The sequence below is a fragment of the Physella acuta genome, unplaced genomic scaffold (assembly GCF_028476545.2).
Source record: "Physella acuta isolate Inbredline_101_S28 unplaced genomic scaffold, ASM2847654v3 ptg000164l, whole genome shotgun sequence".
NCBI classification, from domain to species: domain Eukaryota; kingdom Metazoa; phylum Mollusca; class Gastropoda; family Physidae; genus Physella; species Physella acuta.
Window position 1 is genome coordinate 685115 of NW_026731683.1, and position 26724 is coordinate 711838.

Here is a 26724-nt window from a genome sequence, read left to right on the forward strand (position 1 = left end):
AGCTCAGAAATCCACATTTGTTCACATTTTTTAAATATAAATACATAAAACTTTAGATTTTTTGAAAAGGAAACCTTTCTAATTCTTTTAAAATTAAAAGATGACCTATGATTTAAAAAAAAAAAGAAACTTTTGATTTACAAAGAAAAATCTGACCTATGTATATGTTATTCTTTATACATGTGTTAGGATATGTTAGCATGGTTTATGTAAATATTTGTTTATACTAGAACTAGGACCAAGTATCTTATTAATATAGCAGGTTAAATAAATTGTAAAATATGTTGAGCACAAAACACTAGTATTTGTGCAAGGCATGGAATACATGGTCTATACAACCATAGTATTAGATTTAATTGCCCTGACACTCCAATAATTTTACAGATTACTTTTTACTCTAATTTTACTTCAACGAATACAAAAAGGTGTACTGTGATTACTATAGAATATGCAGTAACCATAGTCAATGTCTTCAGGAAGTCAATACATGATGAACATCAGCTGTTTTTAAACTTAAGGCTTTTGTTAATCTAGTTTATATTTTACATTTTGTTGTATTATTGACATTTTACACACCTTCTATATTAAAATGAAAGCATTTACAAGTATATTGTACTAAGAAAATATTGTGCACAAAACAAGATAATTTTCTGTGTTAAATTTGAGATTATGTTAAAATATTAATTCATTTAATAATGAATCTCACTACTGTAGATATTGTTACATACAAAAATCTAATTATTGTACTTAGTTTCCTTTTAATTTTAAACATCAACATGCATTAATTTGTTCAACTTTATAAAGATGCTTCTTTATAGGTTTCCTGATTTATTAAGTCTTGATTCGGAAATAACCATTAAGGTCATTTTTACCAAGGCTATTAATACATTTTCATCTGAAATATTCTCTGCATTAAATTGGATAAGTCCATGCAAAAAAAAAAGATTATATCTGCTGATTTAAATGATCTGTTATGCATTTGTTCAATAGTTGTCTATTTTTAGCAAATCTTATAAGTACTAAATTGTTTTATTTTTTTTTGGAAAGCATTATAAATTCATTATAAATCTAACATGAATCAGTCAATTAAAACTTAATTCATTTATATGAAGATTGAGTATGTCTGAATTACATTTCCTTATTTTTGATTGATATCTAAATAATTATTGAAACCCATCATCAAATTGTGTTTACTAAATACATTTTGCTTAGGTGTGTCTTTACTTTTGAGTGTGCAGTTTAAAAAAATGATGTGCGCTTTTCATTCCATAGTTTAGCTTGCCACATTGTTTTGTCATAAAAATGGTGCATTGCATGGGAATTGAGATAATAAATATTCATATATTTTCTTTACATAAACTGTTTCCATTTTTTTGTAAATGTGTGATTTTGTAGCAATAGACAGAGAAAGGGAGCTAACACATTATCCAACATTAAGGTCTGTAAGAAGTTCTGGTGAAAGCTAAAACTGCAAAAGAAACTTTTTAAAAAAGTATTTTAATGTAAACATTGTTTATTCTAGAACAAACGGCTATTTAATTTAAAATATTTTGTTAAGACAACAAAAAGAATGGACAGTTTTGATGAATGTATGATACAATAATTTATGACTGATGTTCAATTCTATTGGGATTGACCAAATGAGGTGATAAAATGTTAACTTTGTGTCAATTAACAAGTTAATAAAGTGTTTGTTGGCTTGGCTTTACTTGATGAGAAAAAGGTGATAAAATGTTAACTTTGTGTCAGTTAATAAGTTGATAAAGTGTTTGTTGACGTGGCTTTATTTGATGAGAAAAAAGGTGATATAATGTTAACTTTGTGTCAGTTAACAATGTGATAAAGTGTTTGTTGACATGGCTTTACTTGATGAGAAAGAAGGTGATAAAATGTTAACTTTGTGTCAGTTAACAAGGTGATAAAGTGTTAGTTGGCTTGGCTTTACTTGATGAGAAAAAAGGTGATAAAGTGTTAACTTTGTGTCAGTTAACAAGTTAATAAAGTGTTTGTTGACTTGGCTTTACTTGATGAGAAAAAAGGTGATAAAATGTTAACTTTGTGTCAGTTAACAAGTTAATAAAGTGTTTGTTGACGTGGCTTTACTTGATGAGAAAAAAGGTGATAAAATGTTAACTTTGTGTCAGTTAACAATGTAATGAAGTGTTTGTTGACGTGGCTTTACTTGATGAGAAAAAAGGTGATATAATGTTAACTTTGTGTCAGTTAACAATGTGATAAAGTGTTTGTTGACATGGCTTTACTTGATGAGAAAGAAGGTGATAAAATGTTAACTTTGTGTCAGTTAACAAGGTGATAAAGTGTTAGTTGGCTTGGCTTTACTTGATGAGAAAAAAGGTGATAAAATGTTAACTTTGTGTCAGTTAACAAGTTAATAAAGTGTTTGTTGACGTGGCTTTACTTGATGAGAAAAAAGGTGATAAAATGTTAAGTTTGTGTCAGTTAACAAGATGATAAAGTGTTTGTTGACGTGGCTTTACTTGATGAGAAAAAAGGTGATAAAATGTTAAGTTTGTGTCAGTTAACAAGATGATAAAGTGTTTGTTGACGTGGCTTTACTTGATGAGAAAAAAGCCCCCAGCACCACCGCCTGCTGCTCCAATGATAAGCATAGCAACACCTAGACCAGCCATGGACCCTGAGAAATAGATTAGGTGTATGGTCAGTTGGTCATTTTGGTGTGTGGTCAGTTGGTTATTGGGTTATGTGGTCATTTTGGTCAGTTGGTTATTGAGTTGTGTGGTCAGTTTGTCATTGAGTTGTGTGGTCAGTTGTTCATTTCAGAAAGTGATCAGTTCGTTATTGAGTTATGTTGTCATTTTGGTCAGTTAGTTTTTGAGTAGTGTGGTCAGTTGTTCATTTATTTATGTGGTCAGTTGGTCATATTGTTCTGTGATCAGTTAGTCACTCAGTTTTGTGGTAAGTCATTTTGTTATGCGGTCAGTTGGGAGGAATAAATTTAAAGATTGATGATAGAGTTTGGAGGACTATTTGGTAAAATATAATCAATTGTCGTTTAGTTTGAGGAACTGTTTCAGTAATATTAGGTCAGTTGGCCATTTAGTTTACATGGAATAAGTCTTTTAAAATGTGGTCAGTTGGTCATTTAGATAGGGGAAATACTTGTTTGATTCTTTGTCATTTGGAGGGTTAGAAATGTTTATTGTGGTTCCTTATATGTTGAGAAAAACGCCTTTTGAAGTAGCTGGGTCTAAATTGTAGAAAGTCAGTGGCGTTGCTAGGTCGGAAATATAATGTATAAAGAAAATATACACTTTTTCCGGTGTCCACCCCCCACAGCCCGGAAAATTTATTCCCCCCTTTCCCCCCGTCCCCAGAGAAAAAAGTGAAAAAACACTAACATTTGTGTTGATACCAAATAGCTGCAGTTAACTCTTAGACAAATTGAGCAAATCACTTACCTGCTGAGTACCCGTCATCACTGGACTGTTGTTTTCCCGAGGGGACTGTGACGTAACCAGCGGCTGTTGTCCCCACGCCCACAGGCCCGGAGTTGGGGGTCGTCCCCCAGCCTGGGTTGGTGTAGGGAGGGGTGTAGGGAGGGGTCCGGGTGGTGCCCGTGCCAGGGTTTGTGTTGGGCACAACTTTGGGGATCGGCTTCACTGACACGTACTGTAGAGTGAGGGGACGTTGGTTATTTGAGGGATACGTTGCGGATGTTCGAGAAAAGGTCGCAGAAATGTAAGATTTATAAGTCTCGCCATGGACACACTTGGACATAAAGAGTTCTAAACCACTAGTCTAAGGAGGACATACTTGAACACAAACAGTCCTACCACCCTAGTCTATAGACAAACTTGTAACAAAGAGTTCTAAAATACTAGTCTATAGAGCACACACTTGGACACAAACAGTCCTAGCACCCTAGTCTATGGAGGACACACTTGGACACAAACAGTCCTAGCACCCTAGTCTAAGGAGGACACACTTGGACACAAACAGTCCTACCACCCTAGTCTATGGAGGACACACTTGGACACAAATAGTCCTACCACCCTAGTCTATGGAGGACACACTTGGACACAAACAGTCCTAGCACCCTAGTCTAAGGAGGACACACTTGGACACAAACAGTCCTAGCACCCTAGTCTAAGGACACACTTGGACACAAACAGTCCTAGCACCCTAGTCTAAGGACACACTTGGACACAAACAGTCCTAGCACCCTAGTCTATGGAGGACACACTTGGACACAAACAGTCCTAGGATTTTGGCGCCCCCTAAGGTCGGCGCCCGGGGGCATATGTCCCCCGCCCCCCCCCCCCCCTCGTTACGCCTCTTGTCCTACCTCCCTAGTCTATGGACACACTTGGACACAAACAGTCCTATCACCCTAGTCTAAGGAGGACACACTAGGACACAAACAGTCTCACAAACCTGATCGAGCTTGTTGGTAGACGGACTGTAAACATTGATCTGTAGAGTGCCGTCCCCCGCAGCTTTCTGAAGGTTGGCCGTGGCTTGTGCTAAAGTTAGATCAGCAAATGGCGGCCCGTCTACGTCACCAGCGTAGGGCGGGGCGTCCAACAGCTCGAACTCTATAATGGCGTCGCTTTGTTCGTAGTAGACCTGGTCACGTGATATGAAACATAACGTTATAACAGTAGGGTTGCTATTGCGTTGATATACATGATACATAAAATTATGGTTGTTTTGTTAGTTGGTTAACACGGTATTTTACATTAGGGTTGTTAAGGGCTTGACAAACCTGTGATATTACGGTCAGAGTTTCTTCCAGACATCTCTTCGGGGGGCTAAGCCCCCCCCCCCTCGAAAAAATTCTAACCCCCCCCCCCCCCCCCCACCCCCGAACAAAATGAAATGTATATAATTTATATAGAAAATATATACTTTTAACAGTGTCCGCCCCCCCCCCCAAGAAAGTCTACAGCCCCCCCGAAAATTTCAAGTGCCCCCCCCCCACCCCCAGAGAAAAATGTCTGGAAGAAACACTGATTACGGTAGGTTTCTTATGAGGTTGGCAAACATTTCACAATTTGATAGCGTTGTCAAAAGGTTTCGTAAAAATTCAGCGTACTTTCAAATGTCAGTAAAATACACAAAAGTATAAATTCTAACATATTTTGGTCAAATAACAATATAATAAAACCCTTTATACTGCGTTAAAAAACTTTATATAGCCTTACCTGAAAATCAGAAATCCTTACCTGACAAAATCAGAAATCCTTACCTGAAAATCAGAAATCCTTACCTGACAAAATCAGAAAAGCCTTACCTGACAAAATCAGAAATCCTTACCTGACAAAATCAGAAATCCGTACCTGAAAATCAGAAATCCTTACCTGACAAAATCAGAAAAGCCTTACCTGAAAATCAGAAATCCTTACCTGACAAAATCAGAAATCCTTACCTGACAAAATCAGAAATCCTTACCTGAAAATCAGAAATCCTTACCTGACAAAATCAGAAAAGCCTTACCTGACAAAATCAGAAATCCTTACCTGACAAAATCAGAAATCCGTACCTGAAAATCAGAAATCCTTACCTGACAAAATCAGAAATCCTTATCTGACAAAATCAGAAATCCTTACCTGACAAAATCAGAAATCCTTACCTGACAAAATCAGAAATCCTTACCTGAAAATCAGAAATCCTTACCTGAAAATCAGCAATTCTGATCCACCGGACCTTGGCATAGTTCGCCATGTTCATGACGTTGGTCCACTTGAATTGTTCCAGATTTGTGTTCATCACGCTCTCCTTCCCACCTGCCACAGGTGAAACAAAGTGTTTATAAACAAAGAACAGGCGAAACAAAGGGTTTATAAACAAAGAACACAAGTGAAATAAAGTGTTTATAAACAAAGATCACAGGTGAAACAAAGTGTTTATAAAGAAAGAACACAGGTGAAACAAAGTGTTTATAAAGAAAGAACACAAAGAGATGCCTGAAATAAACTCTGTCCCTGTTACCAGTCAAACACTCTACTTAACTTAGATATGCCGTGTATTTAATGCTAACTTTAAAGAAGAAAACAGCAAAGTCAAAATGGAACAAGTTGATAAAGCCCGCCAAAGTCGTTAAGAGCTTCAGTGTTGTATGAATGTAGAGGGACAAATGTCTCTCCATGGTAGTTAAGCTAACGAATGTAGCTTGACAGATATACATTGATGTATTGATGTATATTTAGTGCCAAAATTAGGCACCAGTTAAACTGACCTGGCACCACGAACTGGAAGTAGTTGCTTTGCCTGTTGGGATAGCAGGAGCGAACGTCTAGCTCCCCGTACATAATCCTGGTGAAGTCAACATGGTAGATGTTCATGTCCACGCTCCGAGCGTTCTGGATGTAGGTCAACATGATTGAAGTAGGTCAAAATGAGGGAAATAGATCAACATGAGGGAAGTGAATGATCGTAGGCCCCAACATGTGAAAGACTAGATCAGATTAAAGTGAATGATACCACTTACATTATTGTTCCACATCCTAAACCTGACCGGGATCCTGTACTTCCCTTCAGTGTAATAGGTTGATCCATCGTTCCAGGATTTGACGTCACTCTGCGGAGAAATCAGACACGACTATTGTTAGCAGCGGGGGTGAAGGTAGAATATTTGAGCTATTTTGGTAATCATGTTGCTAATGACTTGTGGCTAGGTGACCAAGTGACTAGGTGACTAAGTATCTAGGTGACCAAGTGGCTAGGTGACCAAGTGGTTAGGTGACCAAGTGACTAGGTGACTAAGTATCTAGGTGACCAAGTGGCTAGGTGACCAAGTGACTACTTGACCAAGTGACTAGGTGACCAAGTGGCGAGGTGACCAAGTGACTACTTGACCAAGTAACTAGGTGACCAAGTGAATAGGTGACTAAGTTACTAGTTGACCAAGTGACTACGTGACTAAGTGACTAGGTGACCAAGTGACTAAGTGACCAAATGAATAGGTGACCAAATGACAAGGTGACCAAGTTAACAATCAAATTGTCAAGTGATGAAGCTGCTGGATAAATAACGACGAGTAAAGAAACCTTAAGATTCGTTGAATAATGAACTAAGTTGCTGTTCACAAATGTGCTTGTATAATTTAAAATTAGTATCTTTAGCATAAGCAATGTATGTACGTATTGCATGTCATACCTCAGCAAAATACCACTCGACAATGATGTCCTGATTCGGCATTGTGTTGAGCTTGGTTTTGCCTACCCAAACTTGGGACGACAGCCCTCGTGCGTTTCTCTACAGGGGGAGGGGAGGATCATATTTTAAACAATACAATAAAATGAGAGTACTTTACGTAAACTTTAATTCGATTTAGTAATCGTACGAAAATCACGTAACGCACCCAAGGGCAAGGGTAAGATGGGTTGTTAAATGTGCATTATAATTTATTTCTTAAAAACAAAACAGATGGAAAGTATGACAATGTGTTTTTTTTCTCTCCTTAGATTTATTGTATTTTAGGATGCGGGAATCACAAGCTTAGTAGCGTCTTTTTAAAAGGGAGGGGGGGGGCTGGGAGGGGGATGTCTGGCATGACGCCATTGTTCATGTATTTCACTTACCCAGCCCAGGTATTCGAAGTTGGTGCCTTGTTTGTAGAAGAACTGGTCAGCGGTCAGCTGTTTGATGCGGCCATCTTGCGTGATGAAGTCGAATGGTAGAACCGTGTCGTCAGTTATGTTTAAAGTGACACACGACTGCATCTGGTTGTCTATCCTATACGACAGACCTGACAGATGTTCGGGTAAAAACAGGACAGATATAAAACTTGGGCAGATACATGTGGGGTAAAAACAGGACAGATATAAAACTTGGGCAGAACACGTTGGATAAAAACAGGACAGACTTAAAATTTGGGATGATACACGTAGGGTAAAAACAGGACAGACTTTAAATTTGGGCTGATACACGTTGGATAAAAACAGGACAGATAAAAAACTTGGGATGATACACGTTGGATAAAAACAGGACAGATATAAAACTTGGGATGATACACGTGGGGTAAAAACGGGTCTAACCTAATACATGTTTATATTAATGGGATAAAAACAATACAGAAATAATACAGGCTAATAGTTGTGGGATACAACAAGACAGACATAAATTAAGATATATATTTTGTGGGATGAGAACAGGATACACCGAAAACTAAGGCAGATACTCGTGGTAAGATAACACCTTAGGCTGCTAAATATATTTGCCGATGTACTTAACAAACATAAACACAAGTACTACTGTTGTTACTAGTCTTTTACTATATTCAACTTTTGTCGGCAGAGTTAACGCCCCTAGGCCAGACGCCAACTCATAATGACTCACATAATGAGACTCCACTAAGTCCCATTATGACCGAAGCTCTCACCTGTGGTTGAGGGACGTACCACCACGGTGTTAAAATTAACAAACAATGTGCCTTGACAACTAGCTGACGATGAATATCACAATGAAGGCCTGTATGTGTTTACCTGTGACGTAGTCTCGTATCGTTGTGATGTGGTTCATGCCGCCATTAGTGCTGACGTCACCAGGGGCTTGAGTCCTCATGACCACCACCCCATCAGTCACGTCAAAGAGCTCCTGCAAATGGGATTAAGTTGAGGATGGGATAGTTACAAAATATTGAATGGAAATATAGTTTTGTTGTGAAAGTAAAACAAAATACTGCATGGAAATATAGTTGTTTTTTTTTGTGAGTCACAATATAGGCCAACTGCATGGGGCAACTTCGTCTAATGCGATAAGTGATAAAATTTGAATCTAGCTGGGTTTTGTTTCACCTTTTACTTAGAGATCATAGAACAGAATCAAATCGTTTTGTTATACATTTTGAACCTTAACTTCAATCAGTAGCTCTGTAGAGAGATGTTTACTAACAAACCTCAACGTAAAGAACGAATTTGCTGTTTGGGTCGATTACTTCCCCTGCGAACCGGATGTAAGGTGGAGAATTTGGAAAGGGCATGTCCACAGTTCGACCGGAGCAGACGATACCTGAGGGAGTCTGGAATTAGGTAAAATAGAGAAAGTTTTGAAATGTCTGATGTAATATACAAATAATATATTAGTTAAAATAGAAAAAGTTCAAATAAAATATATAAGTAATATATTAGGTAAAATAGAGAAAGTTCTAATAAAATATATAAGGTTATATTAGTTAAAATAGAGAAAGTTTTGATAAAATTATATATATATATATATATATATATATATATATATATATATATATATATATATATATATATATGTCAAAACACAGTGCTGTCATCTCACTCAGTATTTTAGTCACGAATATAATAGGCAGTGGGAGAAGAAATTACAAAAAAACAACTTTCAAACCTCAAAAGCGAACGGCTCCACCGACTCTTTGAAGTTGAAATAGTTGTAGTAGTGGTGGATATTGGTTTGAACTCCGTGAATAACCCCTGACCCTTGAACTTCTATCATTACGGGCACAGTACCACTGTTTGGACGCAGCCATGATTTAACTGAGCACAGAAGTAATTGAATTATTAATGGGGTGCTTTAATTACCATAGTCGAGCTTCTTATAAAGTCAATTTAAGGCTAACATTGAGCCCACCAATCATAGCAATGTTTCATTCAGGCATCTCTTTTGGGAGGGGGGGGGGGGGCGGCATCATTCATACTCCTTCCCAAACGGCAAAATATAAGAAAAAAATAAATAATTCATATAGAGAATATGTACTATAACCAGAAAATGCACCCCACACCCCGCCGCTTCCTCGAAATTATAAGAGCATCCCGGAGAAAAATGTCTGAAAGAAACCCTGGTCACATAATTATTTACACATAATCATTAATTAGTTCTGTATAGTTTATGAATTTTTATTACAACAGGCCACTGTTAATACATTTTTATAATATTTGTTCGTATGAAACTTATATTCATACTTTTTTGAGTAAACATAAAGTTACCTCTGACAATGAAATTAAAATTTAATTTACTATCTCTTTTGTTTGGGTAAGGAATTATTAAACATTTGGTGAAGAAATTTCCGGCCCGGCAGATATTGGAATACATTTACTTTTGTAATATACAAGATTGCTTTAAGCTGCAATCTGTTGAGAAACTTACATGAGAAGTAGTGGGTAACGTTTAACACGGCACTGTGGGGGCCAAAACTCCATTTTTGGCACGAGTTGAAGCCCACAACCTCCATACCTCGAACTGTTGTCTTTTGGATTGGCTGGGACACAATCTGGTTGTCACTGGTAACAAGTTGTAAAAAAGTATGTCAAACTGTTTTAAATTAGTTTTAAAATCAAGTTTTTCACCGCGGAAATAATTGAATAGGTCAGCTTTTCCTAGCAGGATGACGAGGAGTTTAATGACACGTTTAAACTATAAACAGTGATACGTAGCTGTGGTGTGCAGATCTCTGGTGGACTTTAAAAGCCGGGACAAACCCTGACCATACGCCTACTTGCACAAGTCTAATTTCTCGAACCTGACCATAGACCTACTTGCAATAGTCTACTTTCCCAAACCCTGACCATAGACCTACTTGCACACTTACCCAAACCCTGACCATAGACCTACTTGCACAAGTCTAATTTCTCAAACCTGATCATAGGCCTACTTATACACTTATCAAAACCCTGACCAAAGGCCTACTTGCACTAGTCTACTTTCCCAAACCCTGACCATAGACCTACTTGCACTAGTCTACTTTCCCAAACCCTGACCATAGACCTACTTGCACTAGTCTACTTTCCCAAACCCTGACCATAGACCTACTTGCACACTTACCCAAACCCTGACCATAGACCTACGGACACGCTTACACAAACCCTGACCATAGACCTACTTGCACTAGTCTACTTTCCCAAAACCTGACCATAGACCTACTTGCACATTTACCCAAACCCTGACCATAGACCTACTTACACATTTACCCAAACCCTGACCATAGACCTACTTACACAACTCTACTTACCCAAACACTGACCATAGACCTACTTGCACACTTACCCAAACCCTGACCATAGACCTACTTACACAACTCTACTTACCCAAACACTGACCATAGACCTACTTACACATTTACCCAAACCCTGACCATAGACCTACTTACACACTTACCCAAACCCTGACCATAGACCTACTTACACACTTACCCAAACACTGACCATAGACCTACTTACACAACTCTACTTACCCAAACCCTGACCATAGACCTACTTACACACTTACTCAAACACTGACCATAGACCTACTTACACAACTCTACTTACCCAAACACTGACCATAGACCTACTTACACAACTCTACTTACCCAAACCCTGACCATAGACCTACTTACACACTTACTCAAACACTGACCATAGACCTACTTACACAACTCTACTTACCCAAACACTGACCATAGACCTACTTACACAACTCTACTTACCCAAACCCTGACCATAGACCTACTTACACATTTACCCAAACCCTGACCATAGGCCTACTTACACAACTCTACTTACTCAAACACTGACCATAGACCTACTTACACAACTCTACTTACCCAAACACTGACCATAGACCTACTTACACAACTCTACTTACTCAAACACTGACCATAGACCTACTTACACAACTCTACTTACCCAAACCCTGACCATAGACCTACTTACACAACTCTACTTACTCAAACACTGACCATAGACCTACTTACACAACTCTACTTACCCAAACCCTGACCATAGGCCTACTTACACAACTCTACTTACTCAAACCCTGACCATAGACCTACTTACACAACTCTACTTACCCAAACCCTGACCATAGACCTACTTACACATTTACCCAAACCCTGACCATAGGCCTACTTACACACTTACCCAAACCCTGACCATAGGCCTACTAACACAAGTCTACTTACCCAAACACTGACCATAGGCCTACTAACACAAGTCTACTTACCCAAACCCCGACTGTCCAGTCAAGTGTAGCACACCTAAAGGAACTTGAACCTTGGTGCCATCCTTAACCCCGCCCACCAGGAAGATTTCTGGACTTGTTGTTATGTTAGTTATAACCTGGCAGCTACCTGTGGAGATTATCACGTGACACATGTATACTATTTACCTGACCATAGCAAGTGTAGGTGACCAGTCAAAGTCTTGTCAAATCTACGCTAGTTTTTACATATATTGAAAATATACACATATTGACAGTGTACGTATATAGTTTAAGTTCTGTCAAATCTACTCTAGATGTTACATTTAACTGATAGTATACATATATTGTTTTACTAAAGTGCACTGAAGAGATGTTTTTTTATTCTACTAATTGTGAAATTAAAAGTTGTTCTTACATCTAACAATTAGCACTTCATAACAATGTAACAATTCATTTCTAAAGGTATAATCAAAAGATTTCCTTACCCCTACACACGATGTAATGACCAGATGTCATTACCTCTACTTACACTGTAATCACCAGAATGTCCTTACCTCTACCACTAATGAAATGACCAGATGCCCTTACCTCTACCACTAATGAAATGACCAGATGTCCTTACCTCTACCACTAATGTAATGACCAGATGCCCTTACCTCTACCACTAATGAAATGACCAGATGCCCTTACCTCTACCACTAATGAAATGACCAGATGTCCTTACCTCTACCACAAATGAAATGACCAGATGTCCTTACCTCTACCACTAATGTAATGACCAGATGCCCTTACCTCTACCACTAATGAAATGACCAGATGTCCTTACCTCTACCACAAATGAAATGACCAGATGTCCTTACCTCTACCACTAATGAAATGACCAGATGCCCTTACCTCTACCACTAATGACATGACCAGATGCCCTTACCTCTACCACTAATGAAATGACCAGATGCCCTTACCTCTACCACAAATGAAATGACCAGATGTCCTTACCTCTACCACTAATGTAATGACCAGATGCCCTTACCTCTGCCTACACTGTACTCAAAAGCCAGGATCTCGCCATCAGCGAAGTAGTAGTACAAATCCGACCTGACACCAGCGTCAAAGATGTTGAGCCGGATCATGTTCTGACTGAGGCTGTAGAACATCCTCATGTTGGTCACTCTGTTGGTCTCCACGCTCACAGTCTCAATGTCCACTGAGAAGTCGTTACTCACCTGCACAAACTCGGGAGGGCTGCCTGAAAGAGATCAGAAATGTACGAAAATTATTGTATTTTTTGTTTCCCATTTCCACTGTTAATCCTCTTGCTTTGTTCTGTGTTCGTTATTTCCTTGCTTGTTCCCCTTTACCAGTTTCCAACTCATTAGTATAGTCTAGCCACTCTAGACCCAGCTATAAAATTTCATTGAAACAACATGGAATGCTAAAATGAATTAATATTTCTACCATTTAGAGTACCGTTAATTTAACAGTAGGCCCTACCATTAAAACCCTTTGATCAATCTTGATAACTCAATTATATGGAGTTGTTGATAGTTATAACAGAAGTGTGTTGTATTGTCTGCATGCTAAAGCTTTGTGTCGTCTGTGATCTAAGTCACCAGATGTCTGATGTAGTGCGTGTGTCAGATGTTTTGTGTATGCAAGGTGTGTTTTCTGTGTCTGATGTGTTGTCTGATGTGTTGTCTGATGTGTTGTCTGATGTGTTGTCTGATGTGTTGTCTGATGTGTTGTCTGAAGTGTTGTCTGTGTCTGATGTGTTGTCTGATGTGTTGTCTGATGTGTTGTCTCTGTCTGATGTGTTGTCTGATGTGTTGTCTCTGTCTGATGTGTTGTCTGATGTGTTGTCTGATGTGTTTTCTGATGTGTTGTCTGATGTGTTGTCTGTGTCTGATGTGTTGTCTGATGTGTTGTCTGATGTGTTGTCTGATGTGTTGTCTGATGTGTTGTCTGATGTGTTGTCTGATGTGTTGTCTGTGTCTGATGTGTTGTCTGATGTGTTGTCTGATGTGTTGTCTGATGTGTTGTCTGACGTGTTGTCTGATGTGTTGTCTGATGTGTTGTCTGATGTGTTGTCTGATGTGTTGTCTGTGTCTGATGTGTTGTCTGATGTGTTGTCTGATGTGTTGTCTGATGTGTTGTCTGATGTGTTGTCTCTGTCTGATGTGTTGTCTGATGTGTTGTCTCTGTCTGATGTTTTGTCTGTGTTGTCTGATGTGTTGTCTGATGTGTTGTCTGATGTGTTGTCTGATGTGTTGTCTCTGTCTGATGTGTTGTCTGATGTGTTGTCTCTGTCTGATGTTTTGTCTGTGTTGTCTGATGTGTTGACTGATGTGTTGTCTGATGTGTTGTCTGTGTCTGATGTGTTGTCTGTGTCTGTTCTGCTGTCTGTGTCTTACACCCACCTGATGTGTTGTGTGTGTTGTTCTGCTGTCTGTGTCTTACACCCACCTGATGTGTTGTATGTGTATGTTCTGTTGTCTGTGTGTTCTGCTGTCTGTGTCTTACACCCACCTGATGTGTTGTCTGTGTTGTCTTACACCCACCTGATGTGCTGTCTGTGTCTTACACCCACCTGATGTGTTGTCTGTGTCTGTTCTGCTGTCTGTGTCTTACACCCACCTGATGTGTTGTATGTGTATGTTCTGTTGTCTGCGTGTTCTGCTGTCTGTGTCTTACACCCACCTGATGTGTTGTCTGTGTTGTCTTACACCCACCTGATGTGCTGTCTGTGTCTTACACCCACCTGATGTGTTGTCTGTGTTGTCTTACACCCACCTGATGTGCTGTCTGTGTCTTACACCCACCTGATGTGTTGTCTGTGTCTGTTCTGCTGTCTGTGCCTTACACCCACCTGATGTGTTGTCTGTGCCTTACACCCACCTGATGTGTTGTCTGTGTATGTTCTGCTGTCTGTGTCTTACACCCACCTGATGTGTTGTCTGTGTCTGTGTCTGTTCTGCTGTCTGTGTCTTACACCCACCTGATGTGCTGTCTGTGTCTTACACCCACCTGATGTGTTGTCTGTGTCTGTTCTGCTGTCTGTGCCTTACACCCACCTGATGTGTTGTCTGTGCCTTACACCCACCTGATGTGTTGTCTGTGTATGTTCTGCTGTCTGTGTCTTACACCCACCTGATGTGTTGTCTGTGTCTGTGTCTGTTCTGCTGTCTGTGTCTTACACCCACCTGATGTGTTGTCTGTGTCTGTGTCTGTTCTGCTGTCTGTGTCTTACACCCACCTGATGTGTTGTCTGTGTCTTACACCCACCTGATGTGTTGTCTGTGTCTTACACCCACCTGATGTGTTGTCTGTGTCTTACACCCACCTGATGTGTTGTCTGTGTCTTACACCCACCTGATGTGTTGTCTGTGTCTTACACCCACCTGATGTGTTGTCTGTGTCTTACACCCACCTGATGTGTTGTCTGTGTCTTACACCCACCTGATGTGATTTCCTGGCATGCTGGGCCATTAGATGGCATCTGTGACAAGACGCTAACGGCCACCGACAGCAGAAGACAGAGCTTGAGCAGCATTGTTGCTGTCGCGTGAAGTCAAGTAATTGACTGCTGAGGTCAGCAAATCGTCTGCTTGGGGTTAGCCAATCGTCTGCTCAGTGGTACTGAAACGCTGGAAATAATAGGAAACACTCAAACTTTTATTACATTGGAAACTGTTACTGTGTAGTACACGTATTGATGTTGACAGGTATTACCTTGTTAAGATTAGAGTATGGAGCGTTTTAAATATAACGTTAAAATATGGTAATCTTCAAAACTCTCACTATGAATATATAGTATGCTTAATCCATGTTTAATCTTGATAAATAAATATTGTAATGGTATATGATGAGTAAGAATCAGAAGTGTTGTTTGAATAAAACAATCGTGCGTTTATGAGTTCAAACAAACACTTAACAAATTAAAGAGAAATAACCCAATAATTTTAGTTAACCTGTAATAGTAAAGTTCCCTTTTTGAACCTGACGGTCCATGGGGCAAGTGAAGTAGAGTTCACTAGTTTCTGTTGCCTCGGCAATGAAGGGATAGTTTGGTCAGCACTATACCCACCGCCTTTACTTTACGGGGAGTTAGGTACCCATCAGAGCTTTGTTGACTTAGGGACATTCTACTGACTTGAACCGGATTCGAACTTGTGACTTTCGGGTTAGCAGTCGAGCGCTAACATGCATTGAACTAAAATAGTCTGAACAAATCAAGTCTAGATTGATAGTGTAGGTGGGAGCGTGTGTATCTGATTGAGTAAAGAAAAAAAGATAAAAGGTCTAGAGAATAGACTTTTGATAATCGACACATGTGTAGTAGGCGTATGTGGGCCGGCAGACGACTGATAGTTCACTCGATAAAAGGTAAATAGATAGTAGTATTGATGCTTGGTATGAAGTACTTTGTTATAAATTGTGAATACATACCAATACAATACAAGTACATACAACAATGTGTACACAGATTTGACTATATAATAACACGATTATGTTAATACTACTTAACATAAAACAATAATTAAATACGTAAAGTAAATCACACCTACAGCTTATATAAATGTATAAAGTTATTAATTCAAATCTGAAATCACACAGACAAAAATACCCAAGCATAAAATGAAATAAAACGTACACAAAAAGTACTATTTATCACAAGACAATTAATGCTCAAATTTCTTCAAGTAAATCAATGCGACGTACGAAAAAAACCTTCTAAAATAATAATTATAAAGTTGTTTCCATGATTTCGAGGATCTTCTATAATCTCAATTACCAAATTAAATATTATTAAAATGCACATAATTTTAATTAATTTAACTATTTAATTAACGCTTACCTCTACTAATGATGCATTTAAAAGTCACCTGGGCTGGGATCACAACAAAAACTTTATTGTTCAGTGGGCAGGACTGTGCACATCAAAAACCATAGGACGCCACAGTAGGATGAAATCTGTAGGAGTTATCTCCCTGATAAAGAAGTTATCGAGAAGATATCCGTCCACTTCACGGTAGGTGTGTATCCAAGAGATGGCAGATAACAAAATCACATTCTTCTCTTAAGTTTTTTTCTTGTTCCGATACTTCTCAAAGATGGCGATTTTACTAATCGTTTTCAAAAATATAATTACAAACTGTTTGCACAGTTGTTTTGAAATAATAAATTGGCGTAGGACAACGGAATTTCGAAAACAATTAGTTTTTTAAGAAAAAAATGTTTGCGAAACAATGTATAAACAATGAATGTAATCCATCAGCATAATCACTTTCTGTGATAAAAGTAAAAAGTAAAAATATAATTTCTGAATCTGATTGACCAAAGTACAGGTCAAGTAGAGTTTATCTGTTGTTGTCAGGATTTGCATTTTACTATACAAGTTTAATTTAACACATCTAATGTGTATCTATTTGATAGCGATGATATTAGAATTAATAATTATTTGCGATAGAGAAGGAAATTATTTTGATTAGTATTAGAATAAAGTTAATTATAAACATAAGTTTATTCATATACAAAATTCTGCATAAACACTTGATTTTATTGATTGCACAGTTGTTATATGTATGTATACACACAGACACACACACACACACATATATATATATATATATATATATATATATATATATATATATATATATATATATATATATATATATATATATATTGAGAGATATAAACTGTGTATGTGCTTGCGTGCGTGCGTAACAGAATGTATGTGTTTGTCTTTGACTGTGAGTCAGAGGCGTAGCGATCCATTCTGACGCCCGGGGCGTACTATCAATTATGCGCCCACCTTCCGTATATTTATAGTTATTATTATAGTATTATATTATTTTTTTAACAATCACCGTACCTTAACAGTTGCTATTTTTGGCATTCCACAACAGATGTAGAAAACAGTTAAATACTTCTTTATTCTTAACTTCGCTTACTGCAGCTCAGTAATACTTTTTTAAACCAGTTTCGCGCCCCCATAGGACAGGCACCCAGAGCGGCCTCCCCACCCACCCTCCCTTAGCTACACCTCTACTCTTGACTGTGTGTTTACGGGTGTGTATGATCGTGCGTGTATTTGAAACCCCACACAGCCTAAATAGTGGCGTAGCGAGGTCCGGTGTCACTCGGTGCGGCACTTAATGGTGGACAAACTTTCAATTTTCGATATGCACCCCCCCCCCCCCGCTCAAAATTTCGATTTGCACCCCCTCCCTCAAACTTTCGATTTGCACCCCTTCAAACTTTCGATTTACATCCCCCCCCCCCCCTCCTCAGATTTTTCTCTATATATTTTTACTATTTTTTGCCTTGGTGTCACCCCCATAAATGGTGTCACCCGGTGCGGTCCGCACCCCGCCCCCCCCCCCTTGCTACGCCACAGAGCCTAAATGATCAGAATGTGAGTTACAACCAATAGCGTCTCACTCTGACCTGAACGATCGTTGACCTAGCCATGGCGTAAATTCCAGTTCCATTATCGACTCAGACTAATCAATCAGTGTAATAACATTATCATAAACAAACATGTTTCTTCTGCTGAGGGCCAATTATGTCTACACTCGGTCTGCTAGCAATATTTTACCCGACGAATTTATTGCTAGATACTACGTTATATATGATGTTATGAGTTACACCCGTATCGCGATCCTTTTACATGATGTTGATGTGCAACCTTAGCGCTGTGTCCGTTTTACGAGGAGCAATATTGTGTATAATTATTCAATAAACAAACGGACCGTTATGCCCATGATTGTTATGCCCATGATTGTTATGTCCCAGACCGTTATGCCTCAGACTGTTATCCCCTAGTCCAGGGGTCGGCAACCTTTTGAAGCGGAAGAGCCAAAAGTTACAATTTTCAAAATTTCCCTGGTTTTAAAGAGCCACTAAATTTTTTTTATTTCAAATATTTTTTTTTTATTAAGATTATTAATATTTTTTGCAAGGAGCTGGAGAGCCGCATCTTGATATAAAAAGAGCCGCATGCGGCTCGCGAGCCGCAGGTTGCCGACCCCTGCCCTAGTCCGTTATGCTTATGTAACATTACGTCAACATGCTACTCCTTAGACTATTATGCCCAGGCCACCACGAAAAAGTAATTTAGACCCCTAATGTTCTCTACTAAAACTTCAAGCCTTTCATTCAGTTTTTCCCTTTTATGCCCCAAACACATAAGGCAGGCCTTTCATTGCTAAAACATTATTCCCCAGCGAGGTATGCACAGATAGTTATGACCCAGCACTAATGTCTCTGACGTGAGGTTTAAAAATGATTGAACGAAGGTTTCCTAAAAGACCGTTATGTCCCAGTTAGTTATTTCCTCGATCACTGTGTCCCAGACTACAACAGTCCCCACAGTTATGTCCCCTTGTACAACTTCCTATCATTCTACAGAAATACAGCGTTATATTTCTACCAGCTAAAGTAACATCATACAGGGTCATTTGATTCTTTATATCATGCTATAAAACCAGATGGGTGTGTATGTATGTGTGGTGCTGGGGAGGGGGGTGTGAGATGACACATCATTATAAACATTTATGACGAGCTGAGTGACATAACATGGTGTCAGAGTTTTCCCCTCTATCACTTGGTATTGTGAGCGGCTGATTGCTATGTTGCCAGTGTTTATGAAAGCGTTGTATTGTCACTGAACTCTTTAATGGCTGGAACCAATAACTCAATCAATGAGATTTTTTTTTAAAGTGTTATGTACACATTTCTCCCACATCAAGCTAATGCAGGTGAATAAAATAAAATTGTGGGCTTTGTGTTACCTCTTGTTTTTAAAAATAGTTTTTATTAAAAAATAATATACATACAACAGTAGCATATAACTTTATGACCAGTATGAAGTGTTCTCTCTAAGTCCCACCCCTCTTCTTATATGTAGACTGACACAAAATCTTAAGGGCACATAGCATTCTAGGTCTAGACGATGCTTTTAGATTCCACTCAAGCAGAAACAACGTGCAAACATCCAACGTAAACAAAATGAACTTTGGATGTTATTTTAGACAAAAGTTTTAACACCCTTGCTGCTTTGTTAGTGTTGTAATAAGAATTAACATAAAAATGATCACATAAATATATTCTTTAATTTGTACAAATCTCCACTACAAACAAATTTGGCAAGTAATAAACTAAAACATTCATCCAAATCACCGATCGATTAACCGATTTAGTAATCGAACATTTTCCTCAATCATACAGATGAGTATACTTCAAACAGTAAACAAAGGACAGCTCAGGTGTTGATAAATTATCGCATCAAAAAGTAGGCACCAACACCGCCACCAGCGCCCCCTACAATTGCCATGGCAACCCCAAGACCGGCCAATGCTCCTGTGATAAAAAAATAAAAGAACACCATGTTAGAATAGAAACGGTTTTGGAAACGCTTGACTCAAATGGTACACTACTTTAATAAATATAATAGTATCTTTGATAAAAAAAACAGTCGCATAAATAAACAACGCATCATTTCAAGGTTTTTTTTAATTTTATTTTTGTTTTTAATTACATGACACAACTTTTTTTACCTGCAGAAAAACCGTTGTCAATGTTTACACCTGGGTCGTTGTTGGTGCCAGTGTTTTGTGCTGACGTCACTGGCAAATTCTGGAAGAGGAAAAAAACAAAAAAATTATTGCAGTTTACTCAAGAAAAGTTTACATAAGAAAAATACAGTCAACCTTTACCATACACTGACAACTAACGTCTGTGGTAGAACACTCGCAGTCTACATGCAAAGTTAGGAATTGTGGGCAGAATAGCTTAGTAGTAGCTATAGAAGAACAGCAGATTCCTTATTCTTTCTGGCATTAAACAATATGGAAATGTGCCAGCAGTTTGACTATAACTACAGACGAATTGTATAGCACTCGATAGATCCAAGATTCCCCTGACCCTTGCTAGCTTTATGTATATGATAGAAGAGTTTTCCTACTTTACTGATAGTGAGAGATTGTCCAAACGTATAGTGAAAAATTTCCCTTACTCTTGATAGCCTTATGTATATAATAGAAGAGTTTTCCTACTTTACTTATAGTGAGAGATTGTCCTTACTTTACTGATGCTGTTGGTGAAAGGGTCGTACACTTTGAGCGACAGAGTGCCACTAGCTGCAGCATCCAGCAGATTCTTGGCCGCCTGCTGTAGGGTGAGGGGGGCCACGAGTGGGGTGTCGATATCAACAGCGTACTTGGGCGCGTCTAGCATCTCGAACTCAATGATGGCGTCGTTCTGCTCGTAGTACACCTGCAACAGTGGGACAGGTGAGTTAATATGGCGTGTATATATGCGTTGTATCCATGTGTGTGTTTCTGTGTTTGTGTTTATGAGCGTAGGCCCTAGTCTATATGTATGACTGTGTGTCTGCGTTGGAAGTGTGTGTGCGTGCGAGTCTTTGTGTGTCTGTGTGTCTGTATGTCTGTTTGTGTGTCTGCCTGTGTCTGTGTTTGCCTGTGTGTGCGTGCGAGTCTGCGTGTGTGTCTGTCTGTTTGTGTCTATGTTTGTGTCAGTGTGTATGTTTGTTTCTGTCTGTGTTTCTGTTTGTATGACTGTGTATGTATGTGTGTCTGTCTGTTTGTTTCTGTGTTTGTGTCAGTGTGTGTGTGTGTTTGTGTCTGTCTGTGTTTCTCTGTGTATGACTGTGTATATATGTGTGTGTGTTTGTGTGTCTATGTTTGTTTTGGTGCGTGTGTTTGTGTCTGTTTCTGTGTATGTCTGTGTATCTGACTGTCTGTGTCTATGTTTGTGTGTGTCTATGTTTGTGTCAGTCTCTGTTTATGGCTGTGTGTGTATGTATCTGTCTGTATGTGTGTTTATAGGCTCAAGGGACTGCTAAGAATTGGCCAGAACGAGATAACAAAATCCTAACCTTGAGGTCTGCTATACGGATCCACCTGACTCCCGCTGTGTTAGCCAAGTCATGGACTGCTCGCCATTTGAACTCTTCAATGTTGGTACTCACCACCAGCTCCCTGCCGCCTGTGGTGACGTCAAGACAGGTGGTGATCAAATAACGAATGGTGATCAGATGACAGAAATTGGTGACCAAATTATAAGAAATATTGTGAATGCAATGATAGTGTTGACTTAAGGGGGAAATAAATATAACAATACGTCAAACAGAAGTTATGACCTACGATAATGAAATAAATAAATTTTCTTTGTGTTATGATGTGGCAGGCGATGGTATCGAGATTAGTCCGATAATATTACATTAGGCCAATAACATTACATTAAGCCAATAACATTACATTAGACACTGAACTAAGTGACGAAAACTATCAGATCTAACCTGCAAGGACCAGCTGGAAGTAGTTGCTCTGAGTGTTGGGGTAGCAGGAGCGGATGTTGATGCTGCCGTACATAAGTTTGGTGTAGTCCACGTGGAAGATGTTCAGATCGAGGCTGTACGTGTCCTGTCAGCGGAGATAGAAACATGCCAGTTACCATGGAAACGACTGTCACGGATAGTAATCTCTAAGGCAGAATGTTTATAAAATCATGATCTGCTCACGGCGATACTGGCAGTGAGTTCAAACATTTGAATAATGCCAGACAACCAAGCTTAAAAAATATCGCAAGCGTTAAAATGTACTCACTTTTCCTTTCCAGGATCGAAACCTTACTGGTATCCTGTAGTTGCCTTGTTTATAGTAGGGTGACCCTTCGTTCCATGATCGGACATTGGGCTAAAATAGAAAGTATGAATTCAAGTACTTGTAAAGTGACAAACACGGGATTACTGTAATTATAGGACTAAAACTTATAACTAATTTCGAAGCGTTAAATGTGAAATCCTTTGATAATTTGTTTTAATAGAATGTAACGATTATTTACAAAATTATTGAAAATGTGATTTGTCACATAATTATATGGCGAAAACAAAATCAGACGTTATGGATAAGTTTACCGGTGCAAAGTACCACTCAACAATCACTTCTTCGAGAGCTTTGTTGAGCATGGTTGTCTTGGTAACCCAAACATCAGCAGACATACCACGGACATTTCTCTAATGAAAGTTATAACAGACACATACAACATTATTGTAGGTTTAGAGGCTATTCATAGTATCAGTTTGTTTTAGAGGCTAGTCATAGAATCAATGAAGTTTATGCTAGTCATAGTATCAGTTAGGTTTAGAGGCTAGTCATAGAATCAATGAAGTTTATGCTAGTCATAGTATCAGTTAGGTTTAGAGGCTAGTCATAGAATCAATGAAATTTATGCTGGTCATAGTATCAGTTAGGTTTAGAGGCTAGTCATAGAATCAATGAAGTTTATGCTAGTCATAGTATTACTTAGGTTTAGAGGCAAGACACAGTAGCAAGAAAAAAATAAGCCTGAAAGACTAAAGGTTAGTTTCAGATTAATAAATTTAGCTTGGATAAAGTTATTAAAACTATATTCAGAAAATGTGATTAATTATAATTAAATATAGGCTGAACCTAATAAATGTGTACTCATTTGTCGTAAACAAAAGATACATCATGTTTCTCAACTTGCCAGCTAGTTAATTTGTTTAGGTCTCTCACTTGACCTATGATTAAAATACTTTGAGGTCACTCACCTTGCCCAGGTAATCAAACTTGTCATTAGCATGGTAAAAAAACTGGTCAGGTGAGAGCTGTTGAATCTTGCCAGTCGAGGTGACAAAATCAAAGGGCAGGGCAATGTCCTCCGTTATATTTAAAGACGTGCAGGTCTGTAGCTGGTTGTTGATCTTATATGACAAGCCTGGGGACGCAGAACCTAGTTGTATGGCAAGCCTGGGGGGGGGGGGGGCAGAACCTAGTTGTATGACAAGCCTGGGGAGGCAGAAGTTGTATGACAAGCCTGGGGAGGCAGAACCTAGTTGTATGACAAGCCTGGGGAGGCAGAAGTTGAATGACAAGCCTGGGGAGGCAGAAGTTGAATGACAAGCCTGGGGAGGCAGAAGTTGAATGACAAACCTGGGGAGGCAGAACCTAGTTGTATGACAAGCCTGGGGAGGCAGAACCTAGTTGTATGACAAGCCTGAGGAGGCAGAACCTAGTTGTATGGCAAGCCTGAGGAGGCAGAACCTAGTTGTATGGCAAGACTGGGGAGGCAGAACCTAGTTGTATGACAAGCCTGGGGAGGCAGAAGTTGAATGACAAGCCTGGGGAGGCAGAAGTTGTATGAAAAGCCTGGGGAGGCAGAAGTTGAATGACAAACCTGGGGAGGCAGAACCTAGTTGTATGACAAACCTGGGGAGGCAGAAGTTGAATGACAAACCTGGGGAGGCAGAACCTAGTTGTATGACAAACTTAGGGGGGGGGGCAGAACCTAGTTGTATGACAAGCCTGGGGAGGGGGAGGCAGAACCTAGTTGTATGACAAGCCTGGGGAGGCAGAACCTAGTTGTATGACAAGCCTGGGGAGGCAGAACCTAGTTGTATGACAAGCCTGGGGAGGCAGAACCTTGTTGTATGGCAAGTCTGGGGAGGCAGAACCTAGTTGTATGACAAGCCTGGGGGGGGGGGGGGGGGCAGAACCTAGTTGTATGACAAGCCTGGGGGGGGGGCAGAACCTAGTTGTATGACAAGTCTGGGGAGGCAGAAGCTAGTTGTATGACAAGTCTGGGGAGGCAGAACCAAGTTGTATGGCAAGCCTGTCTGGTAAGCTCTTAATCCCAGTAATACCTCATCTCTAGTTTTGTTGTGATCTTTTTCCCTATAAGTCTGATAATTTTTAGGTTCTACTTGTCTGATAATTACTCATTCCTACCACCCCGGTAATCTCTCATCCCTACTAGTGTGTTAATCTCTAATCCTACCTGTATTGTAAACTCTAATCCTACCAGTCATGTAATCTCTGATGTAGGTGTAGAGATTGATTCCCCCACTGGACCCCACGTCCTCAATGCCCTACCTGTCTTGTAATATCTAATCCTACCTGTCATGTAATCTCTTATGTAGGTGTAGTGATTGATTCCCCCACTGGAACCCACGTCTTCAATGCCCTACCTGTCATGTAATCGCTAATCCTACCTGTCATCTCTAAGCCTACCTGTCATGTAATCCCTGATGTAGGTGTAGTGATTGATTCCCCCACTGGACCCCACGTCCTCAATGCCCTACCTGTCTTGGAATCTCCTTATCCTACCTGTCTTGTAATCTCTAATCCTACCTGTCATGTAATCTCTGATGTAGGTGTAGTGATTGATTCCCCCACTGGAACCCACGTCTTCAATGCCCTACCTGTCATGTAATCGCTAATCCTACCTGTCATCTCTAAGCCTACCTGTCATGTAATCCCTGATGTAGGTGTAGTGATTGATTCCCCCACTGGACCCCACGTCCTCAATGCCCTACCTGTCATGTAATCTCTAATCCTACCTGTCATATAATCCTATAATCCTACCTGTCATGTAATCTCTGATGTAGGTGTAGTGATTGATTCCCCCACTGGAACCCACGTCCTCAATGCCCTACCTGTCATGTAATCTCTAATCCTACCTGTCATATAATCCTATAATCCTACCTGTCATGTAATCTCTGATGTAGGTGTAGTGATTGATTCCCCCACTGGAACCCACGTCCTCAATGCCTTGCATCTTCATCACGATCAGATTGTCGTCCACATCAAACACTTCCTGTTTCAATGGAAACAATCGTGTGTGGGAGTATGTGGGGTTGTATGTGTGGGGGTTATTTTTGTGTATATGTATGTATGTATGTATGTATGTATGTATGTATGTATGTATGTATGTATGGATTTCTACTGGGAGTGTGTGAAACGTAAAAAAAAACGTATATGGATTTCTGTTTGTGTGTGCGGGTTATCTGTGTTTATTGGTGTCTATGTTATATGTGTGTCTTGTGGTACGTAAAGTTGGTCTTCTGTTGTGTGTGTGCGTGTATTAGTATAGGTTGAAGATATTGTATTTTGATACCATTAGGCACGTATGTTTTCATTATGTGCACGAAGTTAGCTAATACCCATGCAAACTATAATATATACTCGTGAATTGGTAACGCCGTACTGATGCTCATGATGTGACCTTAACCTTTGATGATGTGACCTCAACCTTTGACCTCTTACCTCAATGTATCGAACTATGCCGTCATTGTGGTCGATTGTCTCCCCTGAAAACTTGATGTATGTCGGCAGGTTGGGAAAGGGCATGTCGACCAGACGGCCTTGACATACAATCCCAGATGGCGTCTGCGGATGACAGTTTACACATTCAACTCGAGAATTTTTCAGAAATGTGTTCATACTTTTTGACTGATATCGATTTTACGGTAAATATTTTTCTTATCATGAGAGATAATAATTTAAAATTGTGAAGTAAGTTTAGCGCTAGTCCCTCAATGTCGTCATTAAATTAAATCCATTTTTAATCAAATTATCTCGACTCAATTACGAAACAGAAATTCAGAACATTAAAAATGGTCACAAATTAAAACACCCTTTCCTTGACTGGACCGGTAAAGATCATGTTTGCTAAACCAAAAAGCCCCGAGTTCAAAACCCGAGTAGATGAGGCTCGAAAACTGAAGACGGCAACTCTCCTAGGAGAGACAACAACAAAAAAACTACTGACTTGTAGTTTGTTCTTGGATGAACAAAGGCTATGGAAGCAAATTCGAAAAAAAGGCTGAAATCGGATTCAACGGCCTATATGGCGCATAACAATTGACACGTTGTTGGAAATCCCGTCCAACAATACACTTAAGAGCGAAGAAGGAGAAGCAAAAGTACACCTTCGACGCCTATGAAGGTGGTGTCACTTAAACACACCCCATAACATGCAGGGCCCGTT

General features: G+C 39.4%; 2 protein-coding genes across 2 annotated transcripts; both read right to left on the minus strand.

Moving 5' to 3' along the window:
• Positions 1 to 1495: 1495 nt before the first annotated feature.
• On the minus strand, positions 1496 to 16895 carry LOC131935986 (uncharacterized). The gene is made up of 16 exons (XM_059292766.1): positions 16763 to 16895; positions 15364 to 15551; positions 12941 to 13156; positions 11932 to 12058; positions 10099 to 10232; positions 9340 to 9488; positions 8882 to 9004; positions 8469 to 8580; positions 7566 to 7732; positions 7141 to 7239; positions 6473 to 6562; positions 6221 to 6344; positions 5659 to 5768; positions 4417 to 4608; positions 3441 to 3651; positions 1496 to 2656 (listed from the first exon to the last, which is right to left on the minus strand). The coding sequence occupies exons 2-16, from the start codon at positions 15455 to 15457 to the stop codon at positions 2574 to 2576; spliced, it is 2031 nt and encodes a 676-aa protein (XP_059148749.1). The 5' UTR covers positions 15458 to 15551; positions 16763 to 16895; the 3' UTR covers positions 1496 to 2573.
• A 3110-nt stretch (positions 16896 to 20005) lies between these two features.
• Positions 20006 to 25026, minus strand: LOC131935997 (uncharacterized). The gene is made up of 9 exons (XM_059292780.1): positions 24966 to 25026; positions 23507 to 23673; positions 22850 to 22948; positions 22539 to 22628; positions 22232 to 22355; positions 21809 to 21918; positions 20995 to 21186; positions 20469 to 20547; positions 20006 to 20271 (listed from the first exon to the last, which is right to left on the minus strand). Exons 1-9 carry the CDS (start codon positions 24970 to 24972, stop codon positions 20189 to 20191), a joined length of 951 nt encoding a protein of 316 aa, XP_059148763.1. The 5' UTR covers positions 24973 to 25026; the 3' UTR covers positions 20006 to 20188.
• Positions 25027 to 26724: the final 1698 nt, after the last annotated feature.